Source organism: Branchiostoma belcheri, unplaced genomic scaffold (assembly GCF_001625305.1).
Source record: "Branchiostoma belcheri isolate BF01 breed outbred unplaced genomic scaffold, Haploidv18h27 scaffold188, whole genome shotgun sequence".
NCBI classification, from domain to species: Eukaryota; Metazoa; Chordata; class Leptocardii; order Amphioxiformes; family Branchiostomatidae; genus Branchiostoma; species Branchiostoma belcheri.
The window spans coordinates 112935-133364 of NW_017803357.1; the positions used below are offsets into that span (position 1 = coordinate 112935).

At 40.0% G+C, this 20430-nt stretch overlaps 1 protein-coding gene and 1 pseudogene across 1 annotated transcript in view; one reads left to right on the forward strand and one right to left on the reverse strand.

Moving 5' to 3' along the window:
• The window catches only part of LOC109467707, a 13866-nt gene extending 10121 nt beyond the window's left edge, over positions 1-3745 (forward strand). The window contains exons 12-14 of the mRNA XM_019765754.1: positions 2075-2210; positions 2442-2508; positions 3528-3745. Coding sequence (XP_019621313.1) covers positions 2075-2210; positions 2442-2508; positions 3528-3689 — 365 coding nt within the window. The 3' untranslated portion in view covers positions 3690-3745. The remainder of the gene's footprint in view (positions 1-2074; positions 2211-2441; positions 2509-3527) is intronic.
• A 2499-nt stretch (positions 3746-6244) lies between these two features.
• On the reverse strand, positions 6245-20374 carry LOC109467693 (annotated as a pseudogene).
• Positions 20375-20430: the final 56 nt, after the last annotated feature.

Sequence of the window (20430 nt, forward strand, 5' to 3'; positions counted from 1 at the left end):
CAGTTATGCATAATTATGCATAACCCTTGGAAGCCTTATGAACAATTATGCATAACTGTTTGAAGCATTATGCATAACTCTTGACCATTATGCATAATTATGCATAACCTTCAAACCTTATGCATAATTATGCATATTTATGCATAATTATGCATAATGTTGCAAATTTAGATTAATCCCCAGGGGGCAATCGATGGTGGCTACGTATTTCTTACATCATTTTTACCTATAGTTTGCAATTTTAGCCCATCAGGGTGTAAGGTGGCTGAGATATGGGAGGCCAGTCCGGAATTAAACTGGAAGTCCGGAATTAAACTGGAGGCTGTTATAATAGAAAATTATCATATAGCCAGGTGGCGTTGACCAATCAGAAGCCCCCATTCCATATTGATTATGACGCCATAATGTCACAGCATGATACAAGTATTGCCAGGTGTGTTTTATTCTCACAAGTGTGCTTTGTTGCACAATAAAGCACGGCCCGGAGCAAACCATTTGCAGGGGAGTTGACTCTTTTTGCTGACATTTGTAGCACGTTTCCTTGTTGAATAGAAATGTTTACCATCTTGTCATCACCCAATTTATTTAGCAATACATAACAAAATAAAGACCATGTCAATACATGTGAATTGTGAGCGAAAGAAAAGGAAACATATTTTGCGCCACCCCCCTAGTAAGTACATTCCTGTATGAAAAATCCAAATGACCTCAGATGACTTCAAATGGAAGCTTGTTCTATTCTTTTGGCCCAAAATAACCACAAATTGAATACCGGTTCTGTTCCGAAGTTCCGGTGAACTCAAATGAACTCTGATAGAACAGGTAAAATCATCACACTAAAGGGCATACAATTTTAGACAATGGTGTGTCAAAATTTGTCCTTGGAATCGGGAAATATGCACAGGAACAATGGCCAGTGGACGGGAGGATAGAGGAGTGACTGTAATGGTTTGTTATATAATTTTGATATATGTGTTATACAGGAATGTGTTACTCTCTACTGTGTAAGTTTTGATAGGCTATATGATAATAGCGTTAATGGCCCGCCCTTTCTCGGTGAATATGGTGTGATAAAGCCTTGTCAGTTGCTATAACCACCTCATAAAGCCACCTCGTTCACTGTTGCTCACTCGATGGCTTTATTCGGTGGTTATAGCAACTGCCAAGGCTTTATCACACCATATTCACCTCAGGGCGGGGCGTTCGTGCGTGTGTGTGTCTGTCTGTAAACACCATAACTCTAGGAGGCTTAAATGGATTGACTTGATATTTGGTAGGTAGGTAGATCTTGATGAGACCTGAAAATGATTAGATTTTGGGCCCCCTAGCGGCTTCTTATGGTACTGGAGCTGAACTTCCGGTTTTGATATCTCATGATCTAGACATGTTACCGTCACGAATTTAAATGATAGGTAGCTCTGGAACTGCAGGGGCGTTTGTTTAATGATATTCAAAAGGGGATAACTGAAGAACCATTTGACGGATCGTTATAATTTTTGGTACGTAGGATCTTGACATAATAATGTGATAATTTTGCAAATATGGATGTAATTTTCATAATTTATGAGGAAATTCTATAAATCTGTTGCATTACATGATAGGACTATTCAAGCTTGTGGAATATGTAATTGGGAACGAGAAAAACACAGGCAGATATTTATTATGTAAATTAAGACTTAATTTGCATAATTAATGAGAAAATGTTGTAATTCAACAACAGAACTGCCTGGAATTTCATACCTAGGGTATTTGAAAGTTAAGTGAAGGTGAAAATCATTAAACATAACTTATTCAAATAAGAACCTCATTTGCATAATTCATGAGGAAATGCTAGAATGGCATTCTTTGTTAAGACAAGACTGTCTTTTGGTGGAGAATATGATCAACTGATATAATTCATGGAAATGAGGATTCTATTTGCATAATATCATCATTTGGAGCAAGTATGGGGTCGTGATAGTGTCCACTTGGTCAGAAAAATTAGTTCCATGGACAGAATAATGCTAAGCATTTCTGACATAAGTCATATAAACACACTACTTTTACAAGTTCCATCTCTGTCCAAAATGCACAGATTTTCACGAGGGCCACATCATATGGGATGATGTGGACGTGTTTAATGATAATGAGCTCTCCGGCGCAGTGCCTGATGGGGTATATGACGCCAACACGGAGATCCACTACTGCTGCCGTGAGGACGGCTCCTACAGGTGACGTCACCAAAACCATCGGCAATGTGTAGAACATCTATAAATACACTTGGCTACGTACGTGGTAACCCAAGATGACGAAAACATTCACGTAGATATGGCCAGAAGTTATTGCTGTCAGTCAGAATGCCATTTCAAGTGTAGAGGCATCCTTTGTCTCCTGCACGCCGAATTTGTAGATTGTCAAACGTTGCACATCATAGACCAAAAGTGTTTGTTTTTTCTGCATAGAACACCGATACGTCTTCCAATCATGGCTCCCTTCTACCTGTTCCGCCATCAGCAGGGGTGCCAGATGGTAAGAGTAAATAGTATCCTTCGGGGCCAATAAGTCAAGCATTCATGCTCGCAAGCACGAGGGGTAGGCCTATTTGCATAATATAAATGTCAGCACCAAGGACAGGTCTGACTGCCCATGTGTAAATGTGTGAACGTGAGTCAGCACCAAGGACAGGTCTGTCGGCCTACGTGTGAACGTGTCTCAGCACCAAGGACAGGTCTGTCGGCCTACGTGTGAACGTGTGTCAGCACCAAGGACAGGTCTGCCGTATGTGTGAACGTGTGTCAGCACCAAGGACAGGTCTGCCTATGTGTGAACGTGAGTCAGCACAAAGGACAGGTCTGTCGGCCTATGTGTGAACGTGAGTCAGCACAAAGGACAGGTCTGTCGGCCTATGTGTGAACGTGAGTCAGCACCAAGGACAGGTCTGTTGGTCTACATGTGAACGTGAGTCAGCACCAATGACAGGTCTGTTGGTCTACATGTGAACATGAGTCAGCACCAAGGACAGGTCTGCCTATGTGTGAACGTGAGTCAGCACAAAGGACAGGTCTGTCGGCCTATGTGTGAACGTGAGTCAGCACCAAGGACAGGTCTGTGCCTATGTGTGAACGTGTGTCAGCACCAAGGACAGGTCTGCCTATGTGTGAACGTGAGTCAGCACAAAGGACAGGTCTGTCGAACCTCATTTGTGAACGTGAGTCAGCACAAAGGACAGGTCTGTCGGCCTACGTGTGAACATGAGTCAGCACCAAGGACAGGTCTGCCTATGTGTGAACGTGAGTCAGCACAAAGGACAGGTCTGTCGGCCTATGTGTGAACGTGAGTCAGCACCAAGGACAGGTCTGTCGGCCTATGTGTGAACGTGAGTCAGCACAAAGGACAGGTCTGTCGGCCTATGTGTGAACGTGAGTCAGCACCAAGGACAGGTCTGTAGGCCCATGTGTGAATGTGAGTCAGAGCCAAGGACAGGCGTTTAATACAGAACAATTCTGTAGCTTGGCAAATTCCAAACATATAACTCCTTCTTCCTTCAGGTCGAAGGCATCACCAGTCCTGTGGACGAATGGTTCTGGTTCGACGACGATGATTGGTTCAACCATAATGAGCTGGGTGGGGCCCATCCCTATGACGACGGTGATCCCGACAACCACAAAGTCCACTACTGCTTCTACCAACGGGATGAATTGGCCTCATAACTGCCTGCAGCTCTCAGTTTCTGTCAGAACCAAAATATACAGAACTAAAAAAAAGAAGTTTTTTGCTTGCTTATTCGTTGTGTATTTCGATCTCGGGTATATCTATTCTCTGATGGACGATCAAATCTTAAAAATTGGACACATTCTCAATTCTCAAATATACCTAAAAAAACGGACACAAGACAAGAAGTATACAACAAAACAGGAAGTATAGATACACACTCTCCACACCATTTTAATAGCAGCGTATTCTGTACAACAAAATTTCTGATGATTCATTTTAAAATTAATTCCTTTGTTAGATATTTTAAATGCAACATTTTGCTTGGATTGACTTCATTCTTATCATTTTCATTTTTGTACACATTCAATTAAGAAAATAGATAGAGGTAGATATTAGCTCGGGAGCAAATACAGACCAAGTTCTACTATCTATTCAGCCTGCAAAAGAGTCTGGTGGAAACTAGTTCATATTATGTATGGACTGAAATAAATATATCAAGAATACTACAGTTATAGAAATATGCAAAGTGTAGACATATAAATGTTGTTAAAACACACAAAAAACAATAGATGAGCACAGTTTTTTGTGGCAAGAAATAACACAAAGCTTTATGTTTATCGAGGAATAAAAATATGCATGCTGCCCTGACAAGACAGGAGTGCCTTACAGAAAATGTACATCTTGGTGTAGAGAACTATTTGAGGCACTTGAACGTGAAATTTTCTTGTCCTGGGAATTTATATCAATGAACAATCCATTTACAATTCATTTGGCAATTTTGTAGCTTCTGAGAGCCAACAGTCACCAGTCTGTGACTAATTAAACTTATAAATGAATTCATATATCAAACAAAACTATATAGTTTCTAGATTAACTACATATCATACACACACACATACACATTCACACCTACATAAACATGCCGACTTCAACCAAAAACCATTAAAAAGTCTCAAAAAGATGTTCAACATCAGGAATAACAATTATCCTTTCAAAAGTATTCTCCATGTTGGACTATTGACAATTTTCTATTACAATTGTATTCCTTCAAATTATATTCAATCATTATACCGTACCATCATATCATAAACATGAGATTATGAATTTATAATTTTGTCAATGATTGCAACATTATGAAGAATTTAGTTTGCCTTTAAGATTATGTACAGCATGTATCTTTAAAAGAACTGCAGTGAATTTGCATATCTCACAGAGAACTTCTTCAGTTGTGCCCTGTTACAATACGAAGCAACAATTATGACACTAACTGTAGACCGAGATATGTTTTTGCAGCCTCAAAGGAATACCGTATGCCTGTATCATTCAGAAAGCCTGCCATCCTGTTAACCTTTCCTCTGCTGCCTCAAACACCAAATGGCTACCTCAGCAGGTTGAATTTAAGCAGAAGACTCCTTTGTGTTACCATGACTCCCATTGCGTCCATGCAAATGGACCTTATGTTGTACCCCCTTAAACCTGTTCCTTGTCCTATCAACCATAACAAAGCAAGCAGACTTCGCATTTCTTAAGGACAGTGTATGATCTTCCACATATTCCTCAAGGTGTTCTAAGGACTTGGCATGTCTGAAGCCATATGTTTGCCCTGGACCAATATTCTTCAGTGAAATAATATGTCCCACTGACAATTGAGACCCCCCTTTGCTCAAGTAGTTGGGATCATCCAAGCTGCTGTTCGTAGAGATGTTGTCATGTAAATTGGGGGAGGACTGTACCATTCCCAGCATTGAGGAGGGAGAGGAGAGGTTAGTTTGCTGTATCCCCAGACAGGGTAGGGAGGACACTACAGCAGGCTGATTCCCATCACCAGCTTCAGAGTCCACCTCTACAGCTGAACTGTTAGACTCTACTGTACGCCTACTCCTGCTGCATCCACTCAGAGAAGTAGTTGTAGCAGAGGTTTTGTCAGTGTAGTGAGAGGAACTGGGCAGCTCATTCGAGCACAGGGCATCAGAGGGAGTGTTAGTAGAGTCCTGGGTAAGGCTGGCTTGGTCAGGAGGTACAAACTCCTAAGGAAAAAAAATGTTGTATATGACAATAAAGATAGTGAGAAAATTTGCAATGATACAGAAAACACAGGTGGTACTGTCTCCATTAAGTCCAGGTATTACAACAAAATTAAGCAACATGTTGCAAAATACAGCATTTTACAAGTTTTGTCAATTACAGCCAATGTGTAACATCTACTTTCATAATACCACCATTATTTGTGGCCATTGATCATACTGTATGTTCAGCCCAAAGGCTCTCCCCTGTCCTGACAAGCTAAGGGATCATAAACTTTTGTCCTCATCACCCTAGGATGAGTCTTGCACAGCTGGATATGATGTATACTCAGTCTGTGCTTTGGAAATCACTGAATCTGCATCAGATTCACTATTTTTAACTATCATCGTTTAAGTGGCAGTATTATGAGAGTAGACAGTCTAAAGATGATTTGAAAAGAAGTGATCTTCAAAATTAATGAAATCAGCAATGAGTCAGAGTCATCCTACCTTGTTACAAGGAACCGCTTTGTCTATTATTCCATTGGAGATGATTGGTAAAGGCAAAGAAGAAAATTCATGCAATGACATACAAAATAGTCTGGGTATCAGTCTTCATCAGCTTTTCAGGTCTCCTCTTAAGTGGCTAGTTGCAGCTCAAAGATCTGATCTATATGTGAGCAAAAACCTGACGGTACAAAAACTGTGTACACACATAGGATTGTATGAAAACTGAGTGTGTACAATCAGCCTGCTTTGACATACTTCAAGAACATAATGCCTAGCTGAGAACATAATACCTAGCTGGCTATGCAGTTTTTATACCATCAAGTTTTTGCTCATGTACAAATCGTGTCAAAGAGCAGTTTTGCTGGACAGACTGATATACAGGCTAATTATGCCACATTGTGCCAGGGCTGTTCCAAGTAATGCAGTCCCTCCCGTGGGTGAAGGACCAGAAAACAACCCTGACGAAGGCTTTTGAAACAAAATTACAAGAAATCAATGTTGATTATAATCATTTGCAGCAGAAAATAATGAGCAACGAACACAATATTTCCTTTACATCACTGATCATCCACAACAGTCTATCACAGAATGTTTTAGCTGCTATCACAGCTCAGATTCGTAATTTTTGACATGCTATGAATAAACTTTATGCAACTCTCAATGGAACATAGTTACATAATTCATGTATTACCTTAGAAATCAGTTCAACAAACAACACTGTGCAATTGATTAATAAAAATTATCATATATCTTGTTGAGGCCTTCAAAATGTACCATGTATAAATCAAAGGCAGTTTCAAGAACAGAGGCCAGTATCATTTTCTAAAACAACATATTTTCATTTATACAAAATCAACCAAATTTGTAAAATTTAGTTACAGATTATTAAAATGACAAAGAATTGAACTATTTATAATCCAGTGACCGAGTAGTGCCCCTCCATGCAGACCCATGTGTGGGCATGATGGGAATGGGATTATTGCTGAAGATCAAGGTCATTTTAGGCCTAAGGCAGGAGGGAATTTTTGATGGTAAGGTGGAAAATTGATGAACAAGTATCCATTTACACAACACGTTACAACGTTTAACCTCATTTTCAAGATCACCCCTGGATTTCGTAACATCGGCTGATTTTTAAACCAAATGGGAAAAAATTGCTAAGGTTATGAATCGACACGAACAAGCATCCAGAAATGAATTGCAAAATAATATCTAAGTTAACATAATTTTCTAGATCAACCCAAGAATGTTCTGTATCTGTATCGGTACAGCTGGTGTACTAAGTGCTATACTGGTAACTGCCCTTTGGCCAACACTTTGAAGTTTGTCCACTGGTTGTTTGCAAAATAATATGTTTCAGTTGGCTGTAATTGATTTAATTTGGAGGACACTTACTACATTGTAATAGGTGATGATGACCAGAATACTGAATGTAACTGCTGCCAAGTCCAAACTCAGGTCAAGTTGCCAATGCAATATTTTGGGATTCAGAAAAATATCATCTACAGAACCAGAACAGTAGCTTCAGTCCTTGAGACTGCCTTTAATGGTATCAATAATAATGGTTTAAAAAAAGCCAGACCTCAATTAGTTACTCTGAACCTAGCAGCTTCATTTTGCAAAGGTACCCTGTTATTAGTGAAAGACAATTATTATTATGATAGAATTTGTTCTATTCCTAATATTGCACTTAAATTAAATCATTCTAAATCATTCTTAATTTGGTGCAGTTAATGTACTTAATAACAACAAAGTTGTTACTGTGTTCCAAAATCCTTCTTGCTTCAGGGACAAGCTATAGATATTATGCAAGGAAATTCATTTAAAATTTCTTCATTTCTTCTTTTCCTAAGAAGATTAAAAGCCAAACTGCGGCATCAACACTTTTTAGAGTGTTGACTCTTTTGCTTCGAGGAGGAAAATCTCTCCACTGTTCTCATCATAGCTGACTTGTTCCCCAAACTTCTCTCTCAAGTGGGAAAGTACCTGGTTCAGTGATGGTCTCCTCCCAGAAACCCCTTCCTGGATGAGTACATTTTGTACATCATCTTCAGGGTGTCTGCTGCCCAGACAAGGGAACAAGACTCTTCTGAGGGAAGCCTGGTCCTGTGTGCTTGGTTGTGTGTCTTTGTCTGTTGTGCAGCACTGGTTTGGACCACAGGTTGTGTTGCAGTCCAGGAGACAATGGCAACTACTCCCAACACCCTGAAACAAAATAAATTCTTACTCAAGGTTTTGTGTAGCAAACGGATCTCCCCCTAAGTGATGCCATCCGAACAGGACGTCACTCTGGTTAGCAAACCCACGTGGAAGTTCCCCAATCAGACTCTTAATTAAGTGGGCGGCTAGTCGGCTTGTTGGCAAACTTAGTGTAACTCTAAAAAGTTTAGTTCTTCCCAAATAACCGCTCCGGTAACTCACAGTGAAAGCTACTGTTTGGTGAGTCTGTGACTGCATTGTGTTCCTTGACCCTTGATTGTATTGTGTTTCTTTAAAACCCTTTTGGATTTTATACCAGGCTAAATTATCCCATAAAGAAGATGAAATTCAGAAAAGCCCCAGGAGCAGATGAACTCACTGCTGAAGTGCTAGCTACGGGGGGAGAAGGTATGATTGATACATTTGTATGTTACATCTGATTTATACTAATTTAGTATGGAATGAAGAGATACCACCTAGAGAATGGTATTACTAAGGAAGAGAGAAAATAGCAAAAAAGTCCCATTTTATATACTTTTGAAGTGACCCACGCCATAAGCATAAATAACATTCTATGGGCTTGTATCCAAGGATATCCCACACTAAATTTTTTGGTCATTTGGTATCTCCATACCGAACTTCAGGACTGGTCATTCGAATTTAATATCAGGTCAGAGTAGCCAAAAATGTACATTTTTTTGTCTGAAAATAGCCAAAAAGCCATATTTTTTTTAAAGTGGTGTATGTCAAAGGTGTGAATGACATTCCGTGGAAATGTGTTCAAGGTATCCCCACACCAAATTTCAGGTCATTCAGGTTTAATACCTAGGCTCCAGATCCAAAATGTACTCTTTTTTTGCCTGAAAATGGCAAAAAAAAACAGAATAATTTTAAAAGGCTGTATCCATGAAATGAAAAAAAAAAATCTGGGGGTATTTGGCCACTCTACCTTCATGCCAAATTTCCTGTGATTTGGCCCCAAAATGAAGATATTGAACAAAATGACAGGAGAAGAAACACGAGAGAAAACAATATGTTTCATCACACCACGTACATGTAGCTGAAGCCATAATTAACTGTCAAAAACCCCCTCCAACTCTCCAGAAACTTTTGCCACTCTGGTAGCCACACATACAAACTCCTCTTTAAGCTACGGTCCCAACCCACCGTACATGCTTCTGCGTGCTGTCTACGTGCAAAAACGTGGGAAAACGTAGGGCATCCGTGCGTGACGAGTACCGCCTCCGTACGGAATCCTACGGATTTGGGAGCACGCAGACATGCCGTAGAACGTTAAGTGCATGTAAAACTTTTTCTACGTGCGGTCTGCGGATTCACCACCCGTGCGTGCGAGTACGAGCGACGCACGTGCCCCGTACATGCCGTGTGGAAGAAGCACGTGTGAGTACGGCCTCCTTAGGCCACACCAATTTAATTTCTTGGTTAACGGATTTTTATAGACAAATAATGGAGCGGGCAGGTGAAAAAAAATAAAAAATAAAAACAGGTCTAGGCATCCTATTGTGGCCCAAAATGGTACGATAGGAGCCATGAAGTCAACACACCAGGCTGGTTCCAAATTTAAACAATGAATTTTGAACTTTTAATGATACCATTGCATTGAAAGATGGAATAACTGTAACAACTAGGATGAAAAGGACTGTTTTCAACTGTTCAGGGCAAAATATGAGCATTTTGCAGTTGATTCTGGATTTTTATTTTTATTTGCAAATCAGAAAAAAATGAAGCGGCGAATCCGTTAACCAAGAAATTAAATTGGTGTGGCCTTACGGTAAAGTTACAATTGCACAGAGATCGTAAGTTGTAAGCACGTACAACTCACCACTCACACGCACGATGCACGCAACCGCTCACGGCCAGACTTGGGGTGCAGACCACACTCTTACACTTTGCGCAACCGTGCTAGTGACGTGCGAGTGACGTGCGTAGACGCCACTCCTTCCCCACGTTTTCAGAAAAAATGTAGCCTCCCAAAAAACGTACGGACAAAAAGCATGTACGGCGGGTTGTGACCGTAGCTTAAAACAGTGCCACCGAAAACATACCTGGATGTACACGTGTACTTAACATACATTTTAGATTCAACACAAGGTAAAAAATAGTGGATCAAATGGCATCTTGAAAATTTCTTGACAAGTTTCTTTGTATCTTTTATCTTTGTATCAGACACCCTCTGTATAAACCTGTGAAAACTCCGGCTGTATGGTTGCAGAGTGAATTCCCTCATCATGAAAAAGGTCCTTGATCTCATGGCAGATCTCCATGTAGTTCAGCGGGGACAGGAACACTACGTGAAGCGTGGCGACAATCTTCTCACCCGTCAGTGGCCACACGTGAAACTCATGGATGCTCACAATACCTGCAATCTGGACGGTAAGAAATACATAACGTGGTTAGTTAAACATGTAATTCTAACCATTTAATGAAACACTTAGGTATTTGTATTTATTAAATGTCAAAAAAGTAGTTACTTCAATCATTTAATTACTTCTTCATTCATTCATTCAAATATTTGATTACATCAATTATAGTACCTAGAGCCAAGATACAGTGACAGTTTGTTACAGGTCATGTATCTCAGATGCAGTTAGGGTTTTAGATACACTGTAATATGTTTCTTTCCTGCTAGGTGGCGCTGCTCTGCATAATAACCATTGCCCAGCCTCACCTTCTGCAACTTGGACCTGAGCGTCTTCATCCTAACAGTGGGCGGCACAGACTGTAGGAGGATGGATGCTGACTGTCTCACTGCAAAATTCAAAACAAAACAAGAGTCCGTATGACACAGATCTCCCCATTGTGTTTGTGGTTCCTCATAAATAATGTAAACGATGCCCTGATTTACACGGCTCATAATATCTAAAATGTTGATCTTTTCAACTTAAGGCCATGTTGATTTGATTGTATGGATGACATCCTCTGGGAACCCCAAACTGATGCGCGCGTGCGAATAAAAAAAAGTTTTGCAAAAAAAAAGTTGCTTTCACTATGAAATCTACGTGGTCATGAAGGTTGAACAAATGGCACAGAATATGTTATGGCGAATAATCTACTCTTCGAATTCATTTCTTTACATTTTTGTCTTTTTTCCTTTGATTTTGGCATTCTACGACATTGGTATCGTTGCTAAATGTTTTCCTTGCAACTTATGGTATATTTTTGCTCATTTAGCAACTGTTTTGCACAATTTACAGTATGGTTGAAAACGTTTTTGGGGGGATGTCATCCATATAATCAAATCAACATGGCCTAACTTGCCTAAATGCCGCAAAAAATTGAATTACCAGTATTTACCAAAGTATGGAATTATAGGGTTTCATATTCATTTACATAATTAAGATATTGATATTCCCCTATACCATCACAGACTCTCAAACTGAAACATCTGCTTGGAGATTAGGTTTATGTGCGCCTAAGATCTGCTTGGAGGAAAGTTTAGAACAGCTGTGGGGTCACTGTTCCACACCTCAAAAGTAGGGGCGTATCCTGATGAAATATATTATTGTACTTAACCTCTAAAAACTGTTATGATGTAAAAACAAACGAAAATAACAAACGTGCATCATCCGAGGCATACTAGCAGATGGCATGCCAAACTACACATCAGCGGATCATGAGTTATTATACATCTACAATTTTTTGGCGGTCCGCCATGCTGGGACTACCATGATCGAAACATTTGCTTGAGAAAACCGCACAACCATAACATCTACAGAATACAACTGTACCAACATTCCATCAGAATAGGGATTTTGCTAAAATATTACATGACCTAACAAAATTGCTAAAAAAAACAATGTGCATCAACTAGACCATACTAGCAGACAACGTACCAAACTACACCCCCATGCAGCAAAGGAATCTCAAGTTACAGCTGCGAACACACAACTGTTCAGGCTTCCTCAATTTTAACACTCCAATCCAAAGGTCATGACAAATACAATTACTGTATACATGTTCTAGCCCAAACTTGTCACATTTATCAATCAGATATGAGTAGTTGAAGCTCTCCTTGGTACTGAAACAGCAGTCACATCCTGGCAAAGGCAACTTTACAGCATAGTCTTTCCAGGACAATTGCTCCCAAGCCTCCCTTTATACCTGCATCCAGCAGATGCTTATTTTGTAGGCATCTTTGCAGATTTCAAGTTTGTGAGCTAAATAAGTTAAATTTAAACTTGTAATAAAACTTGTCAAGAGGCACATGTAACAGTTAGGAGTAGATACAATAAATTATTGGCCTTAACACTTAACACTAAAACTTACACAGAGGCACAGTTGTGGCAATGATGATGATCACCATTAGGATGCTGCAAAACAGGAAACAATAAGGAAATTTAATACTAAACATCTACAATATAGTAAGTTTAGAATTCATAATTACATGTATAATAATGTAAAGTAATACAATTAGTCATTCTGCTTCATGTCACAGTTTTAGACATCACATTAACAGCAATGGTACCAGTAGCACTGCATAACTTAAAAGATGGGGGATACCACAATTACCATACACAATACAGGCTTGAAACCCCTTCTTGAATGTAGTGTGGTATAGCCCATTTCCGGGGTAGTCCCAGACGATACCACACCACATCAAGCACTGGGTTTCAAATGATTTTATTTCAATACCTGAAAATGCAGATACGGAGAAAAAAAACACTATCCTTAACTAAGGCTACACCAATTTAATTTCTTGATTAACGGATTTTTCTAGAAAAATATTGGAGCGGGCAGGTGAAAAAAAAAGAAGAAAATAAAAACAGGCCTAGGCATCCTATTATGGCCCAAAATGGTACAATAGGAGCCATGAAGTCAACACACCAGGCTGGTTCAAAATTTAAACAATGAATTTTGAACTTTTAATGATACCATTGCATTGAAAGATGGAATAAATGTGACAACTAGGATGGAAAAGGACTGTTTTCAACTGTTCAGGGCAAAATATGCGCATTTTGCTGTTGATTCTGGATTTTTATTTTTATTTGCAAATCAGAAAAAAATGAAGCGGCAAATCCGTTAACCATCCATTAACCAAGAAATTAAATTGGTGTGGCCTAAAGCTATTATATATTATTTCTAGTAGTGGTGGTCTAATCATATGATACCTGAGGACAGGGTCACAGTACTTGGTCCAGTCTCCCTGCACATACATGATGATGAGTGCATTGATAACGATGATGAGAGATGACAGGGCGTCGCCCAACACATGCAGGAACACACCCCGCAGGTTCATCTCTGTGGCGTCTGTTACAGCTGCAGAATGTCAACACACAGCTGTCAAATTAGACTGGCACCTGACACAAACAATAGTGAATTTGAAAACTATCATTAACGTGAGTTATCAGTGAATGCAACAGAACTGTTTCAAGCTCATAGATGTTAAGGTATTCTTTTCAACATAGTAATAATAAGGTACACAACACAAAAATTTCTTGATGTACATGTGATCTCATGAAGCCATAATTCAATAATTTATGGAAATGGTAAATGGCTCTTCCCAAAGACTTCACTATAGTTACATCCATCCATCTCTCTGCCTTAAATTAAAGCCCAGAAACAAAGGGGAATTGATAACCAAACAGCTAATCAAGGCCCCGTTCATGATTAAAAATGTGTTTCGGTTTGGTCACGAACCGTATTGATATGGAATACTTTTTGCGTCCATGATTCAAAACTTACACCTACGCTGGAACGGTTTCACACCTCAAATTAACTTGCATTTCATATGTATACAGCAATTTCTTTGAACACTTCCTGGGAACCAGAATCGTAAGGTGGATGGTTTACGCGAGTGGTGATTAATGGGGCCTTAGTGTGCCAAAGATAAAAAAGTTCAAAGTAATACATGTGAATGTTAAAAACTAATTAGAAGTTTCACCAGTGTTTTGTGGCTTGCAGACAGAGGTGTCCATGTCAGAGTCAATACTGGAGTGAGACTCAGAAAGCTGGTGGTCACTGTCACTCCTACAGACATGAGTTCAAACAAACAAGCCATTATCAACTTGAAGGCATTCTCCTTCTCTAGATACATTTACAGATTGGACACTACATGTGGTACTTTCTCAGATGCACTACATACATGTACATGTGGTACTTTCTCAGATGCACTTCTGTATAACATGTGGTACTTTCTCAGATGCACTACATGTGGTACTTTCTCAGATGCACTACATGTGGTACTTTCTCAGATGCACTACATGTGGTACTTTCTCAGACGCACTACAGTATAACAATTGTGGTACTTTCTCAGATGCACTACATGTGGTACTTTCTCAGATGCACAACTGTATAACATGTGGTACTTTCTCAGATGCACTACATGTGGTACCTTCTCAGATGCACTACATGTGGTACTTTCTCAGATGCACTACTGTATAACGTGGTACTTTCTCAGATGCACTACATGTGGTACTTTCTCAGATGCACTACATGTGGTACTTTCTCAGATGCACTACTGTATAACAATTGGTGGTTACCTTTCCCAGATGCACTACATGTGGTTACTTTCTCAGATGCACTACATGTGGTACTTTCTCAGATGCACTACATGTGGTACTTTCTCAGATGCACAACTGTATAACATGTTGTACTTTCTCAGATGTACTTGTTCTCAGTTCATCAACAATTGTTAGGTGGCGGCGTCTGGTGGCGTAGTGGTACAGCGTTAATTATAGTTTTACCTGATGTCAGGGTCAACATCATACCCCGAGTCTGTATCTGACACCAGCTCCCTGGAGGGGATGTGATCTTTGCTGGTGTCAGAGACTGGTCAGGCTCCTGTTCTGTTGTGGTGTGCTTGGTGTAGAGATGGCCATGTCTACTCACCATAAGACCTACAAATTCAAACATTTCTAAATTTTCCATCTTACTGATTGGCCAATTTGCACTTTGTGCAGGTTGCAACATTACACAAAGGCCTTGCTTCTGTATGTACATAATGGAAATTTTGGATTTGACAGCAAATTACATGTATGTACATGTATATACTGATCAGATACTTATTAATTGAAAATACTTCCTTTTCACCTGCAAGAGCAGGTCAGTTGGGAAACCAAAAGCACAAGCCCTTAATTACCTACATGTAGGCCTAAGGAGATTTTTCTATGACAAACCAGGGATACATGTATGAGCCACTTCTATGGGTAGTAAAGCTGATGTCCAACTCACCCCTGAGAAGACCCATCCCAAAGATATAAAAGGCCAGAGAAACTCCCCCGATGATGACCATGATAAGTGGAGTCTCCACAATTTCAGGCATGATGAGACGTTTGAAGGACTCGACCAGGATGGAGAAACACAGGGCCAACAGGAAGATACTGTTCACCAGTCCTCCCAGAACCTCTGCACGCGCCCAGTCCAAACGTGTTCAGGTGAACAACTCGCTTCTTGGAGAACTGGAAAAATCAAGAGAAGGGGCTGTATGAGCAACCTTCATGGAGGTCTCAGCTCTGCAGAGCTCCTCCATGGAGGTTGCTCGTACAGCCCTCAGTGGCAGAGCTGCAGAGCTCTGCGACAAAACAAGTCAATTCCTTGGTTGGCGTCACGGTTGATTTTGGTTAGGCCTCTGTGAATGAAGCTCTGCATACTACGTACTACTGCGCTACGTAGAATTAAAACGAACAATAATGCATCGCGCTGAATATACTGATAATGCTTAACATTGTGAATTAGAGCAGGCTGGTGACGATTAACGGTCAATCAAAATTAGCCCATAACAGAAAAGGGCATGCAGGCCCTCTGTTGATGGATTGGGCAAAATTTCTGTCCATCATGAGCAGCAAAATTTCGTCAAGTGATGGAAAGATGAAGACCGGCTAAAACACTAGGTATGGCTCAGATAAAATATATCGGTAACAAAGATACAGGACATGATTGAATTCTTAACAAATCTTTAAAATTACGCATCATAAAACATTATGCACATGGGAACTTTGTAGAAACTTACCCTCATGGCAGATAGGCCTACAATCAGGGAAACCATGTCAGACAGGCAGTGGAAGGAGTCCGCCACTAGCGCCATGGAGTTGGTGACGTAACCCACCGTTATCTCCACGACAAAGAAGAGTCCAGTAAGGACAATCAGCGTCATAAGACGGCAGGTTTTCCCACTGTAGCGCCCCATTGTTTCTAGTCAAGCACCACAGGTATGGTAGTCATGTAAGGCTGGTGGTGTGCCCTGTAACATGAATAAAACTAGATCATGAGATATCAAAACCGGAAGTTCAGCTGCAGTACCATAACAAGCCACCAGGGGGCCCAAAATCTAATCATTTTGAGGTCTCATCAAGACCTACCCCCAACCAAACTATCAAGACAATCCATCAAGGCCTTCTCAAGTTATCATGTTTACAGACACACACACACACACACACACACACACACACACACACACACACACACACACACACACACACACACACGAAGGCCTCTGAAAACATAACCTTCTTGGCGAAGGTAACAACTGTATAACTGTATATAAATATATAATACAGTATATAAACTCACACAGCTCTCAGGATGGGTATGGACTATTGACCTAAACATTAATTACAGCTCATGAAAATTTAAAGGGGAAGTGAAAACTCAGAAATAATGTTAATATTTCATAATGAACTATTAGACTGCAAGCCTTAAGGTTAAAGTTACTTTTTTTTACAAAATTATCTTTACACACCTTCTGTTTAAGCTCTCACCGCCTACTTTTTGGTTGAACATGGCATCTTAAAAAGTTAAATCTTATGGTCTTGGTTGTCCATCGTTGTACGACAAATGTTGCAAATGTCAACATTGTTGATTGTTTGTAAATAATTTCATCAGGTTGGTAAACAAATGAATAGCAAAGTTCTTTTATCACAACCATTTATTTTTACTGAGCCGACGTTTCGATGACCGACTGTCATCTTCATCAGGGCAATTCTGACTGGTTTACTGTGCACTGATGCTAGATGTTACTTGGTGCATAGTGCACTAAAGGTGTTACATAGTTTACTGTACTAATGATTCACAGTGCACATACGCTAGTTTTTACTGTTAACAATGCATTTCAGAACGTAGTGCAATGGACCTATACCATTATTACGTCACAGTTTGTGTACCGCAATGAATGCCGGTCAATCGACGTTTATATTGTACAGGGGTGCGTAGCGCGGTGTGTGTTTGTGTAGCGTTAGCCTAATATAAGGCTTTTAATACAGTACTACTTTCGTCTAATGTCACAACTAAATCACCCATGCGGCATGTAATGCTGTGTCAACACAACTAGACGCAGCAAAAATCAGACATACCTTTCTTTGAAAACTTTGAAATGATCTTTCTTCTTTAACTGACCGTTCTAGAATGTTCTTTAGAACAGGTAAACAAACTGTGACTTAATAATGGTATAGGTCCATTGTGACATACCTACTAGGCATTGTTACATCATAGGGACTGTTGCGGTTCCAAATGTAAAGTGTTTCTAGTCTAGTATAACTTTAAGTTATATAACGTTAATGTAAAATTTGTTAACTAACAACACTGAGCTATCGCAGTCCCAAGTAGAAATTATCAAAAGTCTTGTCACATACATATGGTTAGATGTCATAATAGTTACAAACAATAAGAAAACAAATGTCAGTTATTAAGAATGTTATCCCAAACATTATGTTGAACATCATTAAATGTTACAGTAATACCTTATCAAAAGGAAAACATCATACCTTCTGCCTTGTAGCAAGTTACCTCTGACACCAGATGTACCTTTGACCTCAACCATTAATGCCAATGGTGTGTGTTTACAAACCAAATAACCTGTTAATTTTCAACTAACTACTCAAACAGTGTGTAAGGTTGTAACGTTATATTATATAACCTTGAGTAAGCTGACTTTTTGTTGACATTCCTGCTGGTTTGGGAAAGAATCATGTAACTGCTACCAAAACACACTGTGGTTGGTTGTTATCAAATGTCAAAAAGCATCATGCATTATCAGATTAGAAACTATTGCAAATGTGACCTACGACAACAGCTAGCATAATCCAATCCACCCAGTCCAACATTTTAGGATCCTGTTGTAGTCTGTTTGTTGTGTCATAAACTGTACATGTCACTAAGAGTTGAAGACGAACTAGTCTTATAGTCAGTTACTGAAGCCGTGGCGACTCAATAGCCTTTTCTTTTCTTTCGTATGCTTAAGGGAAGCCAGTAACGTTTAACGTTTATATCTACCTCCATGTTTATACTTTGTTACATACAAAAGGCCTCCTGAGTCGCCACGGCTATCTGTATATAACGTGAAGTATAACTAAAGATGCATTAATTTTACGACCTATTAGAGACTGCTTTGAGCCATTGCTTGAACCATGGAGTTCTAACCACATGTTTGAACAAATTGTTACACAAAACGACACCCAGACTAGTCCGGTCTGAGGATAGCCGTGGCTGTGGCGACTGTTGCAGTTTTGCTTGCAGCACTATACCAAGGAGTACCTCCATGACTATATGTTACTATACTTAGCCGCGGCGACTGTTGCAGATCTAGAGCTTCTCTTGCTTGCAGTCTTTTACATAATTTAGCCCTATAAACGTAAAAGACTATACTATACTACGAGGGGGGGGGACTTACAGTATAATATACATACTATACTAGTACACATACCACCACCCTATTGGCCCACTCTATCTGTATCTGTACCCCGTATATACACCGTCCATGGCGTAAACATACCAGCTTCTCCTTCCCTTCCTTCCAAATTTCGGGACCTACATGTACAGTAACATACCGGTGTTGGCGGTGCACAGGTCAGCGCATCTCAGCAGGGGGCCACGGCCATAAATTTGGGCCAACGTCCTCCAGGATGTACGGTCAGCCAACCGCCATCCGCCGTCAACACCCACAGGCTACCTTTTTGGCGACGCCTCTGGGGCATTTTGTCTGCGCATCCGGTCGGCAGCTAGCCCGGTGTCCGGTCTATCGTGGTTGGGACGAGCAATCTTCGGTGCTCCCGGCATTCCCCGTCCAGCTGGCCGCCCGGTGGACATTTGCGCCCAGCCTGTAGCTGCTTGCTTTGGACCTGCACAATCGTTTCATTTTCGGTTGCTTTTGGTGTAATGATCTCAAGAACCGCTGGATAGATTGCAACTATCTTTTGTACGTGGGTAGTTGCGTTTTAGCGTACATTAGCTGTTTGCTGTGGAAATGTAGCATGTGTTTTAAAAAAAAGTTTTAGATTTTCACCCCTTCTTATAATAGGGTGGTATAGTCTGTGGGGTCAACTGATTCTTATTATCTTCTGACCAGTTCTGTGCTTTGTGGCCTGTGAACTATTTTTAGCCCCAGGCCAGTGATTCATAGTGTCAGGCATTAGTAATAAATCTTCTTTTAACTGGTAACGGGACCCAGGTACTGTCTGTGGATCACAGATGACTTATGCAAAGATGCAAAGACGTAGTTTGCATAATCAGCTCATTTTGATTAAAACCTTAAGTCATAGTAGTGCTAATTGCTGGGAGAGGATGGGTGATAAAAACAAACAAATGATATCCCTAATAACATATCATAACACCAAATAAACCAAAACAAATAACAAAACTTAGAAAAAAATATTTCATGGTGGGATGATGTCTACAACTTCTTCTTGTTCCATCTCGGAGGGGGAAACTGCAGGAGCATCGGGGTTAAGAGGGGAACACTGTGTTTATCATAATTATGAATACTGTATTGATTGATACTTTCACTTGTCAAAAGTTTTCTTACTGGTTTTTGCTACATTTGTGCCATTGATACTGTATCTGTAAGGCTAAATGGAGGCTTTTTTTCTTTTTGTTCTGTCTCTGTATAATTTTTCTAAGATGTTTTCAGTCCATTTTGATGATATAATATTTATGTACATTAGGCCATGTTGATTTGATTATATGGATGTCATCCGCGCGCGCATGAATTTTCGGCCGTTTCCAAGAGAAAAAAAAAAGTTTTTAACCATACTGTAAATCGTGCAAAACAGTTGCTAAATGAGCAAAAATATAC